The sequence below is a fragment of the Ylistrum balloti genome, unplaced genomic scaffold, assembly GCF_031769215.1.
Source record: "Ylistrum balloti isolate Yb309-2 unplaced genomic scaffold, AGI_CSIRO_Ybal_v1 Utg370124, whole genome shotgun sequence".
NCBI lineage: Eukaryota > Metazoa > Mollusca > Bivalvia > Pectinida > Pectinidae > Ylistrum > Ylistrum balloti.
Genome location: NW_026782139.1, coordinates 1,184,868 through 1,207,341, shown reverse-complemented (window position 1 = coordinate 1,207,341; position 22,474 = coordinate 1,184,868). Strand labels below are relative to the sequence as shown.

Below are 22,474 nucleotides of genomic sequence, written 5' to 3'. Positions count from 1 at the left end.
AACGATCCCGACTATTTATGTATTTAATCTTGATTATTATTATTGATAGTCTTTAGATAAGTAACAACTACCGATAAAATTTACCTGAAACTTTGCTTGTATCTCATATCTATACTTTTGTATAAATCAATTTGTTAACGAATCATTAAGAGTCCTACTTCTCTGATCCTTCTTTTCTATTGAGAACGTGACATTACTATTTGATTGACCAAGTTTTACATGGCGTTTGTCGTCAATTAAGCAGGAGAATGTCCGTGTAAATATTTCCTTTTAACCTTATATTTGGCCATAGTTTCGCCGAGTTTTAATTCATATTCCTGTTGTTAACTTGACGGTCTTTTTCAAGATACCAAACACTGCAGGAGATGATCTGCTGGGAGAGAAATTTAACGTTTAAAAGCAATATCTAACAAGCTGTCACAATTTGTCTACCCTTTCATGTCAACACTGAAAAGATACTTCCCGCTAGCGAAATTCATCGTCATTCCTTTCACTAAACACATCATTTTCTTTATTTCAGAGACACAATGGGTTGCTATTTTGTTAGCAACGATCGGAAAAGTTGGGGCCTCTGCAGCGTTTGCTACCGTCCTTTTGTTTTCTGCGGAGTTATTTCCTACAGTCATCCGGAATTCCGCTATGGGGGCTGCTTCATTCTGTGCCAGAGTCGGCGGGATGCTGTCGCCTTATATCGTAGATCTCGTGAGTAAAATTCTTGTTATCACAGCATAACCTCCTTAGCCTTAACAGCGGCACTATCTTACATATTAATATTGATGATATCTCGGTGTAAAAGTATTGATTTTGGCTGTTGTCCGCGTCCAAACAATTAGATTCTGACGGGAGGTTCGATGCTATTGCTTAGGACTTGGACGTCTTCGTTACTCACAACACCATGCAGTATACTCTTCTGAAAACATCGCCTTTTTCATGTATTAAAGTTAAGCAAGCATCATGAAACTTGGTGCATAATTTGGTCTAACTAAGACGATGCTTGGTGTACTTACAGAGTTATTGCCGTTAGATAAATACTTAGTGTCGACAACATGAAAGCATTTCTACTTTAATTAGAATAATAAAACCTACACAATCAGAACGCGAAGCAGAATACATGTCCTTTGCAAATATTGTTTTGTAAAATGAAGTTGTTTTTTTAGCATTCATTTGTTTAACTGATTCTTTCTTTAAATTTGTTTCGGTATTAATCTTTCATTTGTCAAATTGTGCTACAGTTTCTTTAATCCGACAATCAACTATGATCTCATAGACGTGTTGAAGCATGGACTCGGTAGCAGGTTACTTCAGTCAGTTATATAAAACAAAAGGATGAGAAGCATGTGTGATCTACACAAAACACACACGGGAATGTATTGCAAGCTTGTTTAACATCTTAACAAAAGACAAGGACAGCGAATGAATGAGTCACCATCAAAGACGATGAAATAGGCCTAGTCCGATCGTAATTTTGTAATACATCAGAGAAGTAGTGATTGCTATGCGGTCCTTGTAATAGCACTGTAAAAGCAAAGATTTGTTTTGGGTGTTTGTTTGATAGATATATTACCAGTAAACAAAAATACAAGGTGATTTGATTCGGTAACACGCAACATAAACTCATAACAATCCATATCTACGATAATGGTACATTATACCAAGGGAGACAAAACGTGAACCAAGTAGCTGGTATTGTATCTATTTGATGTAGTTGTAAATATTCGGATATACACATATTTATTAAAGTAACAAATGGCTTTCCGAATCGCACTTCAGGTTTCACTGACATTCATGAAAACCCATCGGACATCAATCTTCTTCTGTATTAAAAAAAAAAAAAACTTATTTTTTTACTCAAAGAGTAACGAATCTTATGATTATAGGTTGAAAGTGTAGAAGGAGATGTCGGACGAGCCCTTCCAATGGTCGTATTCGGTCTAGGAGCAATAATATCGGGCTTACTGGCATTTTGCCTTCCAGAAACACTGCATGAAAATCTACCAGAGACTATCGCAGACTCTATGCCACAGTAAGTTAAATAGAATATATGTTTATATTGACTGATAGTAGTTAGCAAATGCATGAAAAAACTTCCTTCCTAATGAAAGTATTGTACAATAGTATCCTATATTTAGCACTTCGCACCGTACAATTCAAAGACTGCACAAAAGACTCACATACGAATGGTAATAATGTACAAAAACACAAGTGAATATCACCGTTTAGTATAGAGCAAATACGTACAGCCAGTGATTGAAATAAACTGCCTCTTGGTTTTTTTTCGTTTTATCCTCAGTGATGATAATGCTAAAATTTCGTAGTCTTAAACAATCAAAATTGATACTAAGAAATGTCCAAATTTATGTTGGGAGGTACACTAGGCCTTTAATTAATTTTGTATTCTCATAACCCTGATAATTTCAGTAGAACGTCCAGTAGACGTGTTTATGCTGACCCGTGTCACTATTCGAATGAATGAAAACATGGAAGGCAGGCTAAGGCAAACTGAGGGGACTGCGTTTGAGTTTGATATAGTATAGCTAAATAATAAACGATACAATACAACTGCTCTTAAAGTATTTTTACAATTTTTTTTTTTTGTCTTGATTATCAAATATGTTCCCATTTAGTCTTATTGAAAGATGTATGGACAGGGTTATGCACTGCACAAACCAATACAGCCTATTTACAATATGAATAGCCGATATAGAGATGTTGCCTTAGTTGGATATGTTAGTTTTACATGTTTTTCAGTGTCCATATTTATACGATATCTTAATACAATGAAAGTCTTTCCTCTTTGTGATACATAAGTAATGATAATGTAACTTTATCAAACCCATTATGGACAACATTGAACATAAAATGCTTATGGCTTTAGCTGACACATGCCATGTATTTGTTGGACACCAAAGAATCGTTGATTTTGTGATAATGGTGTTGATCGTGTGTTTATCATCTACTAATATATTCATAATTAATTATGAGTACACTCCCACGTTTTCATTGCCTATATATTAATTTCTTTTCAGACCACGAAAATCAAAACCAGATATCAATGATGTTGATTTAAAGACGAACGAACCATTGATGAACGGCGACAAATGTCATGTATGAAAGATTTGGAGCGTAGGAGGAGATCTGAATGATACATAAACACAAATGACAGAATTCATGATGTGGTTGATGAAAGAAATTAATCCAACATAAATATTCCACATTCCAAATTCACAAGCTAGTCAAAAATGTTATCTTATCCAGTATACTTATCCCTGTGTTACAGTTATCTCCCTTAGCAATACACAAGGTACACATCTAATATCGACATGCGTATGTGATAAGAAGCAATATATATACGTTACTAAATATATCGTAAAAGGAAAAGGACGATTTATTTTTTGTTATTTTGAGAACGATTTTTTTCCAATATTCAAAATGAGGTGTTCATACATTTAAACATTCATTGAGATTTTGTAAATCTTATCCAACGATATTAGGGATTTAGTATGGTATAATGACTTTTGTATCTCAAAGATTCCCTGAACTACTATATGCAAATTTTAACAAAATATGTGCAAGATACGTGTTTCGCGTAACAGCGTATCGTGTGAGTTCTGTTCAGTCTTGACAACTGTAACGCAGTTATGGTAACCATTGTGTCATCTTGGTATTTCGTCATCTTACTAACTCGCAATTACATCGAAATTGTTTTTAAGATTTAATAAGAATAACACGTCCCTCCATTTATATACTTTGAAATTCAATGACATACTTACAGCTTATTACATGACTTTGTTAATTATAAAATCACGACTACATGTTATCACGTAGCTTGAGCCTTACGTTTCTGCTTTGAACCAATTATTGTTACGTAATAATAATCATGCAAACAAACCGAAATTAAGAATAACAACATTGTAAAGGCCCTTTAACTTTTCAGGAAATTCATGCATCAGCGAAACTCGATTTGCCTTAATCGCTGAAAATTAGCCAAATTGCGTCATCACACTGTTTTATATGACAAATCACACCGAGATTACATAATGTGTTGTATTCAAAAACTACTGCTTGCATTAAATGCCAATTGACGGACCGCCAAAATATTTGATTACAAGGGGATCGTAGAAATCAAGCCAAAATGTTATCGCATAAAAGCCACGGATGGTGTAATAATGTGAAATTTATTCATTTCATAACCTTGGAAAACTGGACCACTGCCTGAGGCCAATTATGAATGTGCGAATCTAGGGACATGTTTTGCTACATGAAAACATGTCATTACTAGTCTAACTCAAGGCCACGCGACATGTTTTAGATAGATGAGGAATTGGGTTCAAGCTATTCTTGAAAAGAGTTACTGGAGAATATTACATTAAAGCTTATGTGAGATTTCAGTCCCAATAACTTGCAATTATTCCCAATATGAGTAGTGATAATGTGTCAGATGCAAACTAATTATGAAAGGTCATTAAGGTCACACAATGGATGCATATTAGATATAATGAAATGACACTCCTGCGGAAATTGACATTGGCAACAGCTGATTAGATAAAACAAAAATGCAACTGAATATTCGTATCCCGCTAATACTAAACTGTTATCGATAACCCGAAAATCTGCTTCGTAAGATTACATACTATTTTTATGCTGATAGCTATGTTGTTTTCTTTTCCTTTTAAATTAGCTTACATAACTACCTGCCTGTCATTTTATACGGAATATATTGGGGTTTTTTCCCCATATATTTAAGACATGAACTATTAAAAACCACATATTCTTTACATCTTGATAAGGGTATCAGTATAGATGCAGCTTTATATTTGATACCATATATTCAGATTCTTTATATTTTTTTGCGTTCGATTTGTTTTACGTTTGTAAGATATAAAGTACGATATCCATAATATGTTCAGGATATTTTGGATATTGAAAAGACCTTGAAAACAACCCTCTTTTCTACTAACAGATACTATTATTACTTGTTACACTACACGGATTACTCATAAAATAACATGTGGATTTACTGGTGTACCTATACTCTTAATTGCAAATGTCCTTCCAGTACTTTTCGAATGTAGTTAAGCTAGTTTTGTTGAATTCAGATCCAAGTAAAACAGAAGTAGCATATATATCTTGACGCCCATAACTGTATGCATATTTTCCTTACTGTAAACTTGAACGTTTTATATATTTATAATAGATGGGATAGATTTGTATTTAAATCTCATGTATGATGGGAGTTTCAGATGAATGCACCACTATAACCATTTGTACTGTAATAAGACTATGTTTCATGTTTATCTCACCTGTTGTTTGGAGAGCTATATATCAGTTACCTGCTGTTTATTTGTTAAACATGAATGGAGATGGAGGATACATTGTAATATGTTAATTGTAAATGTCATTAGGAAATGTTGAAAGTGTCTTGATAACATGAGCAAAGATCATTACAAATATAAACACAAAAGTTATGCCTGTATTGGTTTGGCTTTTACCCAGACAAACTGATAAAAAACCGTTTACTTGAGTTGTCGGCTAGTAACGCAGTAAAATTCAAGGTAATTACAAATCACGAACTTTGTCTTTTATTTTCAAAAAAATTACGTACCTGGAAATGTATGATTGCGAAGTCGACAAGGATCGGCAACGTTCTGCATCATGTTTCCTGTCCCTCTTGTTCTATATTTGAAACTTAGATATGTGATATCGTTGTCAAGTCACCATTAGCCTATATTATCATGCCTTTTTCTCTTTTTCTAATTCAAATATACATGACACCATCAAGTGTGATATATTAAAGAATTGTTAACGTATACACTATCTTTTTTCAACAATTAGTTTCATTTATATTTTAAATGGAATTATGACATTCATTTTTTGATATAACGTGTATGATTAATGATTTTAATTTTATATATTGTATATATAAATATATGATATACACAGTTTTACAAAGGTTGCTAAACATGTAGATGATACCAGTACCCTTGATATAGAAGTTAATATAATAACATATATTTCTAACATGTGTGTACGTAAGATACTCAAAACTGATGACTGCTAATTATTTGTAATATATAACGGATTTTTTAAACTGTCCATAATCTTGTATTCATAACGAAGATGTTGCGAAAAGATAATTGCACATTTAAGTTGTCTTGTTCACTGATTGATATATTTCCTATGCCATGTTTCCGACCGCCTTTGTCAATGGAAAAGTCAGCTAATTATTTCATGTTAGTTGTTTGGGACATAACATTACACCATACGAAATTCAGTTAGAAAAACATGAAAACATTGCATATATGCGGAATCGCTGATATTTATCACCTTTTTATGATTTCTGTCAATCTTCAGTCTGCTCTGAAGGACATTTTAGCTGTAAAAGAAGTGTCTTGATTTTTAAAAGTATAATGGTGGCTTTTTCATTACGATTGGGGTTCCATTACCTTCATAGACATGACAATATTGCTGTCAACGTATCTACTGATACATGATCAAGTTTTTATTTTGGTGTAACATCGAATTGGTATACTGTAATATGATTAATTTGTGACGAAAAATTCGAAAGAAAATCCGTAATGTGGCAGTGTATATGACGCCACTATATTTCATATCACTGTGATATGTACGGGTCGGATCCATTTTTGAAATGTGATATCGCATAACTATAATGATAACGAGTGCTCTATGCGTCATTTTTGCTCTACACCTACAGGGTGTATTTCTGAGATTTGATCAAGCAGATTCTCGTTCAATTATATGCAGGTATTTTAAGATCAATTAGTTCATTAACGGTTGCGACAAGAAACTGATTCCTCAGCTATTGCCGTTAGTGCTAGGCGTCTATTCCACAAAAAATATCAGTTTTAAATCATATTTCCATGCTTGATGCGTTTTGCAGATCTTCAGCATTTTTCAGGCATAGTTATAAATAATGTTTTAATTTAGAAAAGAAAGAATCGAAAGTTTAATGTCAAATGGAAAAATTTTCCTGAGCAATAAATTCGTTTTTTCAGTATTTTCATTCTTTTGTTCTTCATATAATTTTATCACCTCATGCAAGACTTCGAGGTTTCTTGATCAGTTATGATAACGCATTGTTTTAACCTTGCATGCCATCGCTTAATTCTGATGAAGAATGGCAAGGATTTTTAAGTGAAATTATCAGCACTTTTTTTACCTAAATGAACGAAACACCTATATGTTTAATAAGCTTTTCAGTAAAAAGTTGTCAATTATCAGCTAATATTCTTCCAATTTCTTCTATCATGAAATACATATGTACAACTTTAAAATTTAGGATATTACGATGTGTAGCGTGAAAGTGTGTGTAAATGCTGATGAGGAATATTAATGATCTTGTGTATTGTACTATGTATGGACGAAAATATGAATAAAAAAATTATAAATTAAAAAAATATATATATATTCTTTCTACATGACATTTTCCTCAACGTTATTACATATGTAAGTAATTCTATATCCATCCTATCTGTTCGTACGCACCCCTCATCCGAAAGCTGTTCACCAATCTAACCGAATCTTTATATATATGATTACTTTCCAATGAATTACTACATCTGCATATTTTTCTACACAACTTCCTTCTCTTTTCCATCATGCATATTCGCAATATTTTAAAAGAAATTTAAATCTAAGAGGTTTTCAAACTCCAACTTATGATTGTGTTCACGACTAGATTATATAGATGGTGTCTCTAGTAAGACTTAACAATTGTCTTATAAAATTTAATGTATGTAACAGCATGATAATAAAATAGTGAATACCACAAACAGTCGCACTACATATTAGTACTGTTTAAAAATGCTTTACGTCTCATTAGAACCCATAATTAGCCCTCAAAACGTAGCATGCGTAATGATTCATTCACCCATCTGTTGGACTGTTGGATACCATAATTATTCTCTCGTTATGCATCAAAGTATTTTTCATACGTATGCGTACTTACGGATTAACAGGATTCTTCCTCGACTACAGATTAACAGAATTCCTCCTCGACTACGGATTAACAGAATTCCTCCTCGACTACGGATTAACAGAATCCTTCCTCGACAACGGATTATCAGAATTCCTCCTCGACTACGGATTAATAGAACTCCTTCTCGACTACTGATTAACAGAATTCTTCCTCGACTACGGATTAAAATAGATCCTCCTCGACTTCGGATTAACAGAATTCCTTCTCGACTACCAATTAACAGAATTCCTCCTCGACCACGGATTAACAGAATTCCTCCTCGACTAAGGATTAACAGAATTCCTTCTCGACCACGGATTAACAGAATTCCTTCTCGACTACGGATTAATAGAACTCCTTCTCGACTACTGATTAACAGAATTCTTCCTCGACTACGGATTAAAATAGATCCTCCTCGACTTCGGATTAACAGAATTCCTTCTCGACTACCAATTAACAGAATTCCTTCTCGACCACGGATTAACAGAATTCCTTCTCGACTACGGATTAATAGAACTCCTTCTCGACTACTGATTAACAGAATTCTTCCTCGACTACGGATTAAAATAGATCCTCCTCGACTTCGGATTAACAGAATTCCTTCTCGACTACCAATTAACAGAATTCCTCCTCGACTACGGATTATCAGAATTCCTCCTCGACCACGGATTAACAGAATTCCTCCTCGACAACGGATTAACAGAATTCCTCCTCGACTACGGATTAACAGAATTCCTCCTCGACCACGGATTATCAGAATTCCTCCTCGACGACGGATTAACAGAATTCCTCCTCGACTACGGATTAACAGAATTCCTCCTCGACTACGGATTATCAGAATTCCTCCTCGACCACGGATTAACAGAATTCCTCCTCGACAACGGATTAACAGAATTCCTCCTCGACAACGGATTAACAGAATTCCTCCTCGACCACGGATTAACAGAATTCCTCCTCGACTACGGATTAACAGAATTCCTCCTCGACTACTGATTAACAGAATTCCTCCTCGACTACAGATTAACAGAATTCCTCCTCGACTACTGATTAACAGAATTCCTCCTCGACTACGGATTAATAGAACTCCTTCTCGACTACTGATTAACAGAATTCCTCCTCGACTTCGGATTAACAGAATTCCTCCTCGGCTACGGATTATCAGAATTCCTCCTCGACTAAGGATTAACAGAATTCCTCCTCGACTACGGATTAACTGAACTGGATATTTTTTATATTGAAAAGATCTTAAATACAACCCTCTTTTCTACTAACAGATACTATTATTACTTGTTACACTACACGGATTACTCATAAAATAACATGTGGATTTACTGGTGTACCTATACTCTTAATTGCAAATGTCCTTCCAGTACTTTTCGAATGTAGTTAAGCTAGTTTTGTCGAATTCAGATCCAAGTAAAACAGAAGAGGCATATATATCTTGACGCCCAAAACTGTATGCATATTTTCCTTACTGTAAACTTGAACGTTTTATATATTTATAATAGATGGGATAGATTTGTATTTAAATCTCATGTATGATGGGAGTTTCAGATGAATGCACCACTATAACCATTTGTACTGTAATAAGACTATGTTTCATGTTTATCTCACCTGTTGTTTGGAGAGCTATATATCAGTTACCTGCTGTTTATTTGTTAAACATGAATGGAAATGGAGGATACATTGTAATATGTTAATTGTAAATGTCATTAGGAAATGTTGAAAGTGTCTTGATAACATGAGCAAAGATCATTACACATATAAACACAAAAGTTATGCCTGTATTGGTTTGGCTTTTACCAAATGTATGCAACTGACTTCGGATTAACAGAATTCCTCCTCGACTACGGATTAACAGAATTCCTCCTCGACTTTAAGGCTGACTTATAGCATATCACCACATCTCCTGCAGTTGCCCTTCAGAGAAACAACAATGATCTAATGTAACGATGGAAGAAGAAACGATGACAATAGTTATGACGAAGGAGGCAGTCCGCAAACTGCTAAAATTATTTGATAAAGCAAATGGCCATGGTTAGATTCCTGCAAAAGTACAAGCAAAATACGAACACCAGTATCACGGGTTTGTCCGTAATTTGACGACTTTTTTCTGCCTAAACTTTGTGATAATCGGAGCTCGCTCTAGAATATCAAACCAACTGCCAACGATTATACACCAAAGTTTGGAGATGCAGGGGTGTTGCTCCCAAAAAAGTGGGAAAAATACAATAGGGAAATTGAAATCATCACGTTTATCATAAAGCTAGGTGGAATGCTGTCTATGTTGGTTTCGTTGTAGGGAAAAATATCGAGATAAGTTGCTGACAGAGAAGAGTCTTTGATTTGAACTTCTAGTTTGCATATACGATGGACGAGGTCAAAATAAAGAAATTTCATAGGAAGTGAAATATCGGATTCACTTATATATATTTACAATCATTATCAACAATAATGCCACCAGAAGATTGATTTTGTTTTAAAAAACGGAGATAAACGTTGGATATTCGGTCAGTCTAATGTCTGTTATGGCAACGCCATGGAAACTGCTCTAAGGGAACACATATTTCAATTCATGATAGGCAATTTTTATCTTTCGTCGAAATTTCTGGATGTAATGGATAAACAGACTGAATCCCTAGATAATGAGATAATGGGCAAATAATAGACTTTATTTTTATGGATAACCAAAAGGCATTTGATACCGTTCCTTATATCAAATAATTTTATGGATCTCATCTTGTTTGATAGGCAAGAGCTAAAAAGTGAATAGAGAAAACTCATAATGGGCTAATGTAACTTCGAGGATCCCGCAATTATCAATTATAGGACCTTTTATGTGTGTAATATTTGTTAACGACTGGCAGACATCGTAAAATCAAGAGTTTCTCTTCAAAGTGGCATCATCTATTAGTGTTGTAACCTTGAAATGGTTACATAATTAACCCTCTCGCGTTACACTGGCAACGTAATAACTAACTATACCCTGAAAGCTTACAACAAAAACAGAGGTCGTCAAACATTTTCAGTAGAATGGTTTAGACGACCTAAAGTCTTCGAAGATATGGAGGCTACTTAACTCAAGATAAAGTAGAAATATTTCAAGTAAGGCAGACGGTAAAAAGATGTAGTCTAGCACAACAGATCGTTCAAGGTATATTCTATGTAAAACCAAAAGAATAACAAATTTTGGTAAGTTCCTATGATCGCTTCAACTGTCAAAAACGCTTCCATTTGAATGGAAATTGCATGCAGATGTAACACGCTTATTTTTCCCTAACTGCTAACGAGTGAACAGTTATCTGAAATATAAAAACCGCGAAAGCACAATCATTTTAAGTACACCACTATTCCCAATTTGGCAGTGTGTTCCGGCATTAGCCGTTTCTTACAGCATAAAGAGGGAAACTACAGCTGTATTGTCGAGAGTTAAGTCGTGGCTGCAGTACAAGTAGTATGTACCAGCTGGTATGGTAATAGAATATAATAATCGTAAATGACAATGTACATGAAGGGTTTTCGTATCTTCTGTTCATCCTTACTACTGTGATTAGTCCTCCCAACATTCCACGTGGTTTTATGACTGATGCGTAAACATTTATACTTCCGGATTTAAAAAAATCTTGTTTTCCTAGACTTTCCATTGGTCTCTGCATGAATGCTTCTTTCTTTCTATATTTATCTTTCGTTTCATCGTTTTTGAGTTTGAATTAATATGTTGCTGACATGTCGTTATATTCTTGTTTTTTTGGCGACAGGTCAGTTTTCTATTTAGTGTCGAGCGTTCGTCCAAACAAGATTTTTTTAAATCCGGAAGTATAAATGTTTACGCATCTATTAATCCTTTTACAATATGATTATTAAATCACACGTTCCTTTTCATGCAGACACACCTTTATCGTTTATAAACGAAGGCATACAAAGTTCAACATAAAAAACCATCGAAAGGTTGAAATAATTTCACGAAATAATTATGAAATAATCTCTTTGGGCATGTCTGTCGTTGGTTCAGATAGGGCAGCTCAAACATAGCCTCATTGACAATCTTAATGCAGTCTACTTCATCCATTTCGTGTAAAACTGATTGCTAGTATCCCTTGGAAATTTATTGTTAAAAAAAAAAACTTGCTGCGGCCTTAGTGAAAGGCGTGTTCACATTTATGTCACTTGTACCATGCAAACGTTTGGTTTTACTTTATATCCCTTGGCGTCCTAAAAAATGAAATTGTCTTTAAAAGACGTCATTCCACTGCATGCGTTGAGAGTACATGGTGAACGTGTGTGATTTTGGGAGGCTGTAATATGTTCAAGTATGCTTCCTTCTGAACGTGCGGAAATAGAGCCAATTTAATAATGCTATCATACTGGAGTATTCTACCGAAGGCATCTAGCACCTCTAAGTTACCTCTTGACTGCGATAACCAGGAAGTAAATTTGTGAAATCGCACACGTTACAAGATATACACACTGTATTTGCAGGATAGGAAAATTGGACGAAATAACCTATCACACATCTGTGCGCACGTTGTGTAGTTCTATTATTTGATAATGTTGTGTATAACAGGGATATTGCCAATCGCCAATCATCACTCATACTGTCAGAAATCAGTGTGGTGGGAGGCATTCATGTACTCCGTATATATAATTGTTTATCGACTGAAAAGATCATGAAAGAATAAGAACACTATATAATTCCTTATATAGAAATATCAGTAACAGTTACTATATCCTGAATTGTACTGGTTATACTCTGTCATAGTTTACTTTAGTACTAAGTATCCTTGACTCCCTAATATTGATAATATATATATATAAATAATATATATGTAATATATTATGTAATAATAAATCAACATCATGAAACAATTACAGAGCTACACAACTTTATCAACATACAGTCGAAACTCGTTATCTCGAAATTCAAGGAACCTTGGAAAATATTTCGACGTATCCGAATTTCGACACAAACGAAGGGTATAAGTTTGACGAAATCAGTTTACGGTTGAACAAAGTAGGGCTACGAAAGCACGCAAACAGCGTAGTTTAAATCTGTTATTTGAAATGACAGTAAATACACAAATAGATTTATTTCTACTTTCTCCTTTTATTGTTTATTCCTCGCAACATCTCCAATCAAATACATTTGTATTCACGTCGTTCCGTCCCGCACACGTGTACAATACCCTAACTGATCAATCACATATACAGCATTCTTCCTGAAGATGCACGCGAACAAGCTAAAGCATGATAGTAACAGGTGCAATAACTCAACAAGTCCGTTTTAAAGACTGATATGACTGTATTCTGTCTGATGGTCATTTACATGTGTGGTAGCCATGCTGACTATGGCGGAAGCGGAAATTGTTGGGGAGCATCCCTTACTTAGATATTATATAGGGAGCAGTTATTATAATAGTTCATGTCATTACATCTCCCTTTTTTCAAGTTAAGATCTATGTTATTAACAATATCAAACATGGCCACCAATCAGTCAATAGATGTACAATAACTAACATGGTTTAACTACTTTAACAATAACTCAATATAAACTGACTAGTTAAGCTCACATATGACTAGATGATGAATATTTTAAATGATTCAAATTGAATTAAAATTGTTCATTTTACACCATTGTATTCTGTGTTATTTATCTTATCTAGTCAACTACTAAAACATTAACATATATACAGTCTTATAACACAAGGCAAGTTCCTTTAGGCCTCAATCAGCCTTTTGGGGGCTTTAATGACACGACCGCTGCGTGTTTTGTACATGTTACTCGTCTCAATGTCACTATTGCCGAGTTCTGGCTCTGGGTTAAGTTCTGGTTTGCAGTCAACTTCAAATTCCGGTTCGCGTTCAACATCAGGTTCACGTTCCACATCAAGTTCGCGTTCAAGGTTAGGATCTGTTACACGTAGATCCTTTCTATTTCGTCTCGCTGTTCTGTCATTCAACTTAACCTTGTAGGACCTTGGTCCTGCCGGACCAATCACAGTTCCATATTTTCTCCAGTTCCTTTCTCCTAGTTCACAAAGTCGAACCTTTGTATTTTCTGTGAGTGGTTCAAGCGTTTTAACTGCAACCCGATCGTGATAATACTTCTGTGTTTTTCTCTGTCTTTCTTTCCACGACATGACATAGTGGTCTTCGGGTTTGTTTAGTTTTCCAGTTGCAATGGGCAAATTACAGCGGAGTTGTCTACCCATTAACATCTCAGCAGGAGATAATCCATTCTCCATAGGTGTTGTTCTGTATGCCAATAATCCTAGGTGTGGATCTTGGTTGGTTTGTTTACATTTGCGAATAATGGATTTCATAGTTTGGACTGCTCGTTCAGCCATACCATTGGATTTCGGATATCCTGGACTGCTAGTCACGTGCTGAAAATCCCATTCCTCCGCAAATTTAAGAAACTCCTTGCTACTATAGCAAGGGCCATTATCACTCATTACCTGTTCAGGTATGCCGTATCTAGCAAAAGTAGTCTTCATGACTTGGATCACCGCTGTTGAGGTTTGATTGGTTAGTTGTACCACCTCAGGGTAGCCAGAAAAGGCATCTACGACAACAATATATGGGGTTCTATCCAGTTCAAACAAGTCTGTTGAGACTTTCTGCCATGGTCTTGACGGTATCGGGTGTGACAACAATGGTTCAGCCATCTGTTTGTTCTGGTGAACTTGACATGGTTCACAAATTTTCACCAAATTCTCTATGTCCTCAGTCATGCTAGGCCAAAATAACACTTCGCGTGCTCTTTGTTTACATTTGCTCATGCCTAAATGTCCAGCATGTATTTTCTGTAACATGTCTTTCCTGAGATTTTTAGGAATTACCACTCTGGATCCCTTGAATACTATCCCTTTAATCACTGACAGTTCATCTCTATAGTTCCAAAATGGTCGTATCTCATAAGAACAGTCACTGCGACTCTCTGGCCATCCATCCATAATGGTGTTTTTTAAGCTAATGAGCACTGTATCTTTTTGTGTTTGTACACGTATCTCTTCAAGTTTACGATCTGCGACTTGAATATTTGCCATGACTCCATCAACATATACCTCAACGTCATTCTCGGTTGTGGACTGTTCACCATGAACTGGAGCTCGCGACAACGTGTCCGCAGTGTACATATACTTTCCTGGTGTATGTAATAAGGTTACGTCATATTTTTGTACCCGTAGTCGGAATCGTTGTATCCTGGGCGGACAATCATTTAAACCTTTTGTAAAAATCGCTAATAGTGGTTTGTGGTCTGTTTCGACCTCAAACTTTGCTCAGTACACATACTGGTGGAACCTTTCACATGCATAGACAACCGCCAATGCTTCCCGCTCGATCGATGCATATCGTGATTCTGTGTCCGTCAATGCCCGTGATGCATACGCAACAGGGAGCCACTCGGTGTTGTGCTTTTGTAGAAGTCCTTTCTGACTTGCGTCTGCAGAAATCCTGATCAACTTTGTGGGGTCGTAGTACTGAAGTACTGGACTGTTTGAGACAATTTCTTTCAAATTCTCAAACGATTTCTGATGAACATCTGTCCATTCCCAACAGTTTTTCTTATCTAGCACACCTCTCAAGAGTGCTGTATGCGTTGACAAGTCTCTTATAAAACGCGCTAAGTAGTTGATCATCCCTAGGAAATGTTGAATATCGTTTTTGCACTTGGGGTTTTCCATGTCTTGAATAGCTTTGACCTTTTCGAGGTCAGGCTTAACACCGTTCTTTGTAACTCTATCTCCAAGAAATGTTAGCTCGGGCACAGAAATTTCACATTTCTCACGCTGTAGTTTTAACCCAGCTTCTCGCGTTTTATCTAACACGTTTCGCAAGTTTCTGTCATGGTCTGCCTGATCAACTCCCCATACTATGATATCGTCCATGGATGTATCCACGCCCCTCATGTTCTCATACAAAAGGTGTATAGTTCTATGGAAGATCTCTGGTGCACTGGAGATTCCGAATGGTAAACGAAGAAACCGATATCGACCATATGGAGTATTAAAGGCACATAATTTGGAACTTTTTTCCTCCAGTTGTAGTTGCCAAAATCCGCTTGATGCATCAAGCTTTGAAAAGACTGTTGCACCAGCAAACTTCGCCATAATTTCTTCACGAGTGGGTAACTTGAAATGTTCTCTACATATAGCCCTATTCAAGTTTCTGGGGTCCAGGCAAACACGCAACTTTCCATTGCTTTTATGTACAATTACCATGGAATTTACAAATTCAGTTGGCTCCTCAATAGGTTTTATAACCTGTAGTTCCTCCATCCTGTCTAACTCCTGTTTCAACTGGTCGTGGAGTGCAAATGGTACCTTTCTGCAGGGTTCCACTACTGGTTCTGCATCAGGTTTTAACTTAATCTTTACTTTGTCGGCAAGACATCCTAGCCCTTCAAATAAATCTTTGTACTCTGTGAAAATATCTGGTGATTTTACACTGTCCTCCTTTTCCACCATCAGTACCCGTTTGACAAGTCCCATACTGTCACACTGCTTTCTACCTAGGATAGGTTTAACAACACTGCTAGCAATGACAAACAGCGCTTTCTTTGTAAAACCTTTGTATTTTATGTCCAGTACACATTGTCCCTTGGTTGGGACAGATCCTCCATTGTAGGCTGTCAATTTAACTGTTGACTGGTGAAGTCTAATTTTATGACATTGCTTGTTGATCCTATTAAAATCTGCAATACCCATAATGTTGACATCTGAGCCTGTGTCGAGCTTCATCGGTATAGCACATCCATTGACATCAATGTTAACTATCCATGAATCATCAGTTTTGTTGCTGTCATGTACTGCATCTACAAAGAATTGTTGATCTGTCTCGACTGAGTGTACTTTCTGTTGGTGTTTTGGTTTCGTTTTCAAATTGTTGTTGTTAAAATTGGTTCTTGTCCTACACAGTTTCTGGTAATGTCCTGTTTTACCACATTTATAACAAGTTTTTTCCTTAGCTGGACATGGACTTCCTTTATGATCCATTCCACATTTCTGACATCGAGATGTATTATGTTTCGGGACTCGTGGGCCTTTTCCTTTGTATGAACTCTGGTTGGGATTCTTTTGAGACTGTTTCTTTATCAAATCTACGGATTTCTTTTCAGTAGTGTTTTCTGACACGATACCTTTCATTTGTACGTCAGTTCTTTCCGCGGCTCTACATAAATCAATGCATTTATCCAGATTCAGCTCGCGTTCCCTTAACAGGCGTGCCCGGGTTTGATCTTTGCCGATCCCTTCTATAATTCTATCTCGAATCAGACCTTCCTTCAGATTCCCGAAACCACAATCTTTTGAAAGAACTTTGAGCTCTGTTAGAAATTGATCAAATGTTTCTCCGGATTTCTGTACCCTGCTATTAAACACATGTCTCTCATATGTTTCATTCTTTTTCGGAATGCAGTATTCAGAAAGTTTCTGTTTCAAAGGTTCTATCTTATCCTTTTCCTCCTCTCCGAAGTTAAATGTACCTACCAGCTCTATAACTTGCTCTCCTGCCAGCGATAATAGAGTGGCACATTGTAGTTTCTCAGATTTCTTATCCTTCTCAGTGGCACACATGTATAGCTCATATTGTTGTAGCCAGCGCTTCCAACTTTCTGAAATGTTCCCATCTAAGGAAAATGGCTTCGGCGCAGGAAAATAATCACTCATCCTTGACGTTGGACATTTACTGTTACTTCTGACACCATGCAATAACTCAACAAGTCCGTTTTAAAGACTGATATGACTGTATTCTGTCTGATGGTCATTTACATGTGTGGTAGCCATGCTGACTATGGCGGAAGCGGAAATTGTTGGGGAGCATCCCTTACTTAGATATTATATAGGGAGCAGTTATTATAATAGTTCATGTCATTACAACAGGTATTAAGAAGTCAACTTTTAAATTGATAATTAAATTGGTAATTATTCGCCAGTGATTAAGTATGTATATTGTATGTACGATGGCCCGACTCAAGCGATTTCGAGACAACGAGTTTCTACTGCACCTAGAACTAAGAGTTTTCTCCCAGATTTTGTGATATAAAGATTATATGACAGGAATGTCATTCACGCTCCCTTTTTTACCTTTCTCACCAGGTCACATGATTCCTCTCAGTCAATCAAATTCTCTTCACACGTCCATTCTTTAAAAAAAAGTTCCTTTTTCTCACACATTGCAAATCCGGTATTTTGATAATTACAGCTATTGAAATGTCCTTATAGTGTTCCTTTCCCTATTTTTACATTCGAAAGTTATCTAGCTAATGAGGACAATTTAAGATATAATATTCATGTAAGGGACAAATGTTATCTATATTCCGCGTCTCGTAGGAATAGCAGACGGTATTCGCAATGTTACTCATAAAATAGAGCGATAGGGTAAGATCAATATAGTTTCTCTGATAATTATTCACTCCTTGGCCCGCAGGTGGTGTGGTGTTCGACGTCCGTCCTTCTGAGGTTCGTCTGGCGTCAACTTTTCACTTCAAACAACTTCTTTCCAATAACGGAAAGGCTCAGGATACCGATATTGGGCCTGTAACATGTTGGGATGGAGGGCTATCAAGTTTGTATTAATGAATGACATTGACCCGCTGTCTAGGTCACAGGGGTAAAATATATTCAAATCTTTCAACGACATCTTTTCAATAACCGAAAAGCCCGAGGGTATTGATATTAGGCATACAGCATGCTTGGGTGAAGGGCTACCAAAATTGTTCAAATGAAAGAACTTGGCTTACTTTCAATGTCAGAAGAGTAAAATGTGTTAAAACATTTCTTCTCAATGACCAAAACCCCCAGGGTACTGATATTAGACCTGTGACATGCTAGGGTAAAGTGCTGCCAATTTCTTTAATTGAATTACCTTGACCCGTTTTCAAAGTCACGGGTGTCAAATGTATTAAAAACCTTCAACTTACTTCTTCAGTAAAGGAAATATCAGGGGTTATGATATTGGGCCTATATCATACTGGGAAAGGCCTAGAGTACTGATATTGATCCTGTGGTATGCTAGGAAGCAGTACTACCAAGTTTGATCAAATGAATGATATTGACTAACTTTCAAGGTCACATGGGTCAAATGAATGAACATTTCCTAGCAACTCATTTGCCATTCACTAAAAGGCACAGAGTACTGATGTTGGACCTGTGACATGCTAAGGTAAAGTGCTACCAACTTTATTCAAATGAATGACCATGGCCCACTCTCAAGGTCTCAATGGCCAAATGCATTAAAATATTGAAAGACCTTCTTACCAATAACCAAAACGCCCAGGATACTGATATATGGCCTGTGGCTTTGTAGGATGAAGGCCTACAACATTTGTTCAAATGATTGACCTTGACACACTTTCAAGGTTACATTGTCATATGTGTTAAAAATTAAAAGGAGTTCTTAATAAACAAAAGGCCCAGGATACTGATACATGGCCTTTAGCTTCTCCATCTTATTGTAAATAGATGCATTGTACATATTTATTTATAGTGACGATTGACCCCGTACTGCTGACCGAAACATTAAAATTGAAACCTTTTTGACGATACTATCTAGTGAAGTCAATGTTCATTCTTTCGTATTTTCTATCCACCCAGAGTCCCCATCTTAATGCTATATCGACTTATAACTATATATAACTTCTTCTGTATAACCAGAAAACCTTAGGTATTGAAATTGCACCAATAACATGCTGATGTGATGGCTTCCAAGTCTGTTCAGCTGCAGAACCGTGTAAAACTTTCAACATCACGAGGTAAACTGTTAATTCTTAACAGTTTGTGGAAACTTGTTCATTCATCTTTAAATGTTACACGACTTAATGTCAATTAACAAACATGTAAGCAATGAAGACCCATCGGGCCTCTTTTTATCAAAGTTAATTGATAATTATTTTTATAGAACTGGACATACAGATAATAATTAAATGCCAATTTCTTAAATACAATAATACTTTATTGAATAGAGATGCTTTTATAATGCTAGCTTTATATGGCGTTTAAAACGGCAGCTCACTTACGGTATACAAGCAGTTTCACACTCGCTTAATACTAAAGCAATTAAAGGTGTTCTTAATAGCGGTTGAGTCCAAACGTAAGTTAAAATTATAGCCCTCCCGCGTCAGGATACTCCTGTTTAATTTCTTTATGAGTTAAGCAATTTCCCCGATTAATTCAATGGAAATTATGAATTTGGCGCAGCACAATAGACTCTTGTAGTCGACATAATGATATGACCTACTACATGCCCATTACATTGTGTTTGTCACACGGGAGAGACGAGAATGTCGCTAATTAGTGATTTCCTGCATACTTGTGACCAAGTCACTATATATATTACCATTGTTGTACTCATTGTTTTCACTCACTAATAGTTCACTTATTTATAAGAATCTACGGTTGACAAAAGCTTATTTGAAGGGCACCATTTACAATATTCACTGAGGAATAAAATGAACACATGTACAGTGTAAAATATTTTTACATCCATACCTTCTAGATAAGAAATTGCATTATTTGTTTATCTATACATTACTGAATTGAGTGAGATGCATCACTGAAATGACTTCGGACATATCTAAATATAAATATATTATCTGCTTCACAGCAGTTCTTAAACCCTATCCTATCATCTTCATTCTCATCAGTGAGACGTATTGGTACACTTATTTCAATAATTTCAAATATAATCGGAGATTGCAGGCGTTTTGTGATATGATTAACAAAGAAACTATTGTAATTGAATGTATATCACCTACATATTTCTTATTACCCCTACGGCTTCCCGTAGAATAATGTGACAGAGTTAAGTGTCATTCATCCGTCGGCGTAGTCTCTGCCTGATCTAAGCTCATGATGCCATCTTTCCAAGCACTATATATGATAGACGGAGCTATACCATGTGTCATATCAATACACTCACGCTCAATCGTACAATGTAATATCTTCACGATCGTGCAGACCATGAAATGGTTATCTGTATCCCCTGACGTTTCTGTTCCATATATATTTTGTGATAGTCTGTCTATCGTCTTTGTATGACAGTTTTGATATTTAGCAAATCAATTACTCTCCCAACATCATCATGAGACTAAATTACTCCTCTGACGTATTGATATACTTTGTAGATCCCATAGCGCGTATTGGTTTATATATAGAGATATTTCAATGGTTTCAAAACGTTTTATGTATGCTAAAAAAGACAATGCAGTCTTATTTTGTTTTAGATATTTGAAATCATGGCTAATTGTTAGCTGCATGTTCCGCCGCTATTCCATGATTCATTTGGAGGACAATGACTGCTATGTAATTTCCCAATAGCCTGACCAGCATTCACAGTTTTAGTTTAAATAAAGTACAGGTTGCCTTTTACACAATTTTTCAACTTTGGCATTTTAAGCATTTTTAATCTGTGATCGGTTTAAAATTGCAAAATTGAGGTAATATTGTCGCTCTCATATTTTCACGACCTCATGCATAGCAGTATATAGAATGGTATAATTATGGACCCTTAAAAGAATGCAAATATGTTTTTACACGGCTGAAGACGATTAATCATCAGGAACACATATTTTTTGAGATTCAAATATGATTGTCAAATAAATTCTTTAGTTTGACATGAAACAAGAGATGTATGAAGTTTTCAATACTCGTTGTGACAAGAGGACCTACATATACACAAGTCACCTCTCCATATCATAAACTTGGAAATGAGTTGGGTTGTAATTTCGTTTAACACGTGGATTATATAATTTAAAACATAAAAAGAACGGCAGACTTCCTGGTGTGATGGAGCACCTACCAATCATGTTTGAACGCCTCAAAGATGTATATAGTACACGCATTATTTTTATCTAAAGACAACACTAGGATCTAACATGGCGGGATAACCGAGTAATCTATGGTAAAACGATATATTCTAACAGATGGTAATTACTGAGACAATGGTTTGTTGTGTGAACGATTAAAATGGTATAATTTCAATGCTCTTTCAATGCAACGTGTATGTTATTATATGGAGGCACGTTTTCTGGGTTCATGTCGGTGTAAACCTACAAACGTGTACTTATCTCACATGCACCGGAAATGCCGTTCGTAAATGAGTATAGTTTTAAAACAAATTTTTAAACCAACAGAGTCATATGAAGACAATGCCAGTGGAGGATGGGGCCTTTGAAGGACACTTTCACTGTTCAATCCCATTGGAATGTCACAACTAGTACACGGTAGCATGATATTCCATTTAGTTGCATTCTATTTCAATAAGATTTCTTCAAGATATTTTACGTAGGGTAACCTGAGTAATTTTGTATATATTGAAACTGTAAATCGAATATTGTTAGTATCCTTTATAATTTCATTGATAATATCCATGAACTGTTTTTTGAAAGTATCTTTTCAAACTGTATAATGCTTATACATATTAAAACTGTATAATGATATTATCAATTAAAACATCATATTGTTAGTATTTAAAACTATATATTGTTAGTATCCATTAAAC

At 35.8% G+C, this 22,474-nt stretch overlaps 4 protein-coding genes across 4 annotated transcripts in view; 2 read left to right on the top strand and 2 right to left on the bottom strand.

The window, feature by feature from the left end:
• Positions 1 to 7,336, top strand: part of LOC132550429 (organic cation transporter protein-like) — a 51,638-nt gene extending 44,302 nt beyond the window's left edge. The window contains exons 9-11 of the mRNA XM_060214498.1: positions 521 to 702; positions 1,878 to 2,023; positions 3,027 to 7,336. Of these exons, the coding sequence (XP_060070481.1) occupies positions 521 to 702; positions 1,878 to 2,023; positions 3,027 to 3,111 (413 nt within the window). The 3' untranslated portion in view covers positions 3,112 to 7,336. The remainder of the gene's footprint in view (positions 1 to 520; positions 703 to 1,877; positions 2,024 to 3,026) is intronic.
• A 593-nt stretch (positions 7,337 to 7,929) lies between these two features.
• Positions 7,930 to 9,192, top strand: LOC132550460 (putative uncharacterized protein ENSP00000383309). Its single transcript, XM_060214528.1, has one exon. The coding sequence runs from the start codon at positions 7,930 to 7,932 to the stop codon at positions 9,190 to 9,192; it is 1,263 nt and encodes a 420-aa protein (XP_060070511.1).
• Positions 9,193 to 13,689: 4,497 nt separating this feature from the next.
• Positions 13,690 to 15,111, bottom strand: LOC132550459 (uncharacterized protein K02A2.6-like). The gene has a single exon (XM_060214527.1). It carries the CDS (start codon positions 15,109 to 15,111, stop codon positions 13,690 to 13,692), a length of 1,422 nt encoding a protein of 473 aa, XP_060070510.1.
• Positions 15,112 to 15,255: 144 nt separating this feature from the next.
• LOC132550458 (uncharacterized protein K02A2.6-like) lies at positions 15,256 to 17,643 on the bottom strand. The gene has a single exon (XM_060214526.1). The coding sequence runs from the start codon at positions 17,641 to 17,643 to the stop codon at positions 15,256 to 15,258; it is 2,388 nt and encodes a 795-aa protein (XP_060070509.1).
• Between the last annotated feature and the right edge of the window lie 4,831 nt (positions 17,644 to 22,474).

Excerpts from the sequence above, each read along its gene's own strand:
- LOC132550458 (XM_060214526.1), bottom strand. The coding sequence starts at position 17,643 with ATGAGTGATTATTTTCCTGCGCCGAAGCCATTTTCCTTAGATGGGAAC.
- LOC132550460 (XM_060214528.1), top strand. The coding sequence starts at position 7,930 with ATGCATCAAAGTATTTTTCATACGTATGCGTACTTACGGATTAACAGG.
- LOC132550459 (XM_060214527.1), bottom strand. The coding sequence starts at position 15,111 with ATGTACACTGCGGACACGTTGTCGCGAGCTCCAGTTCATGGTGAACAG.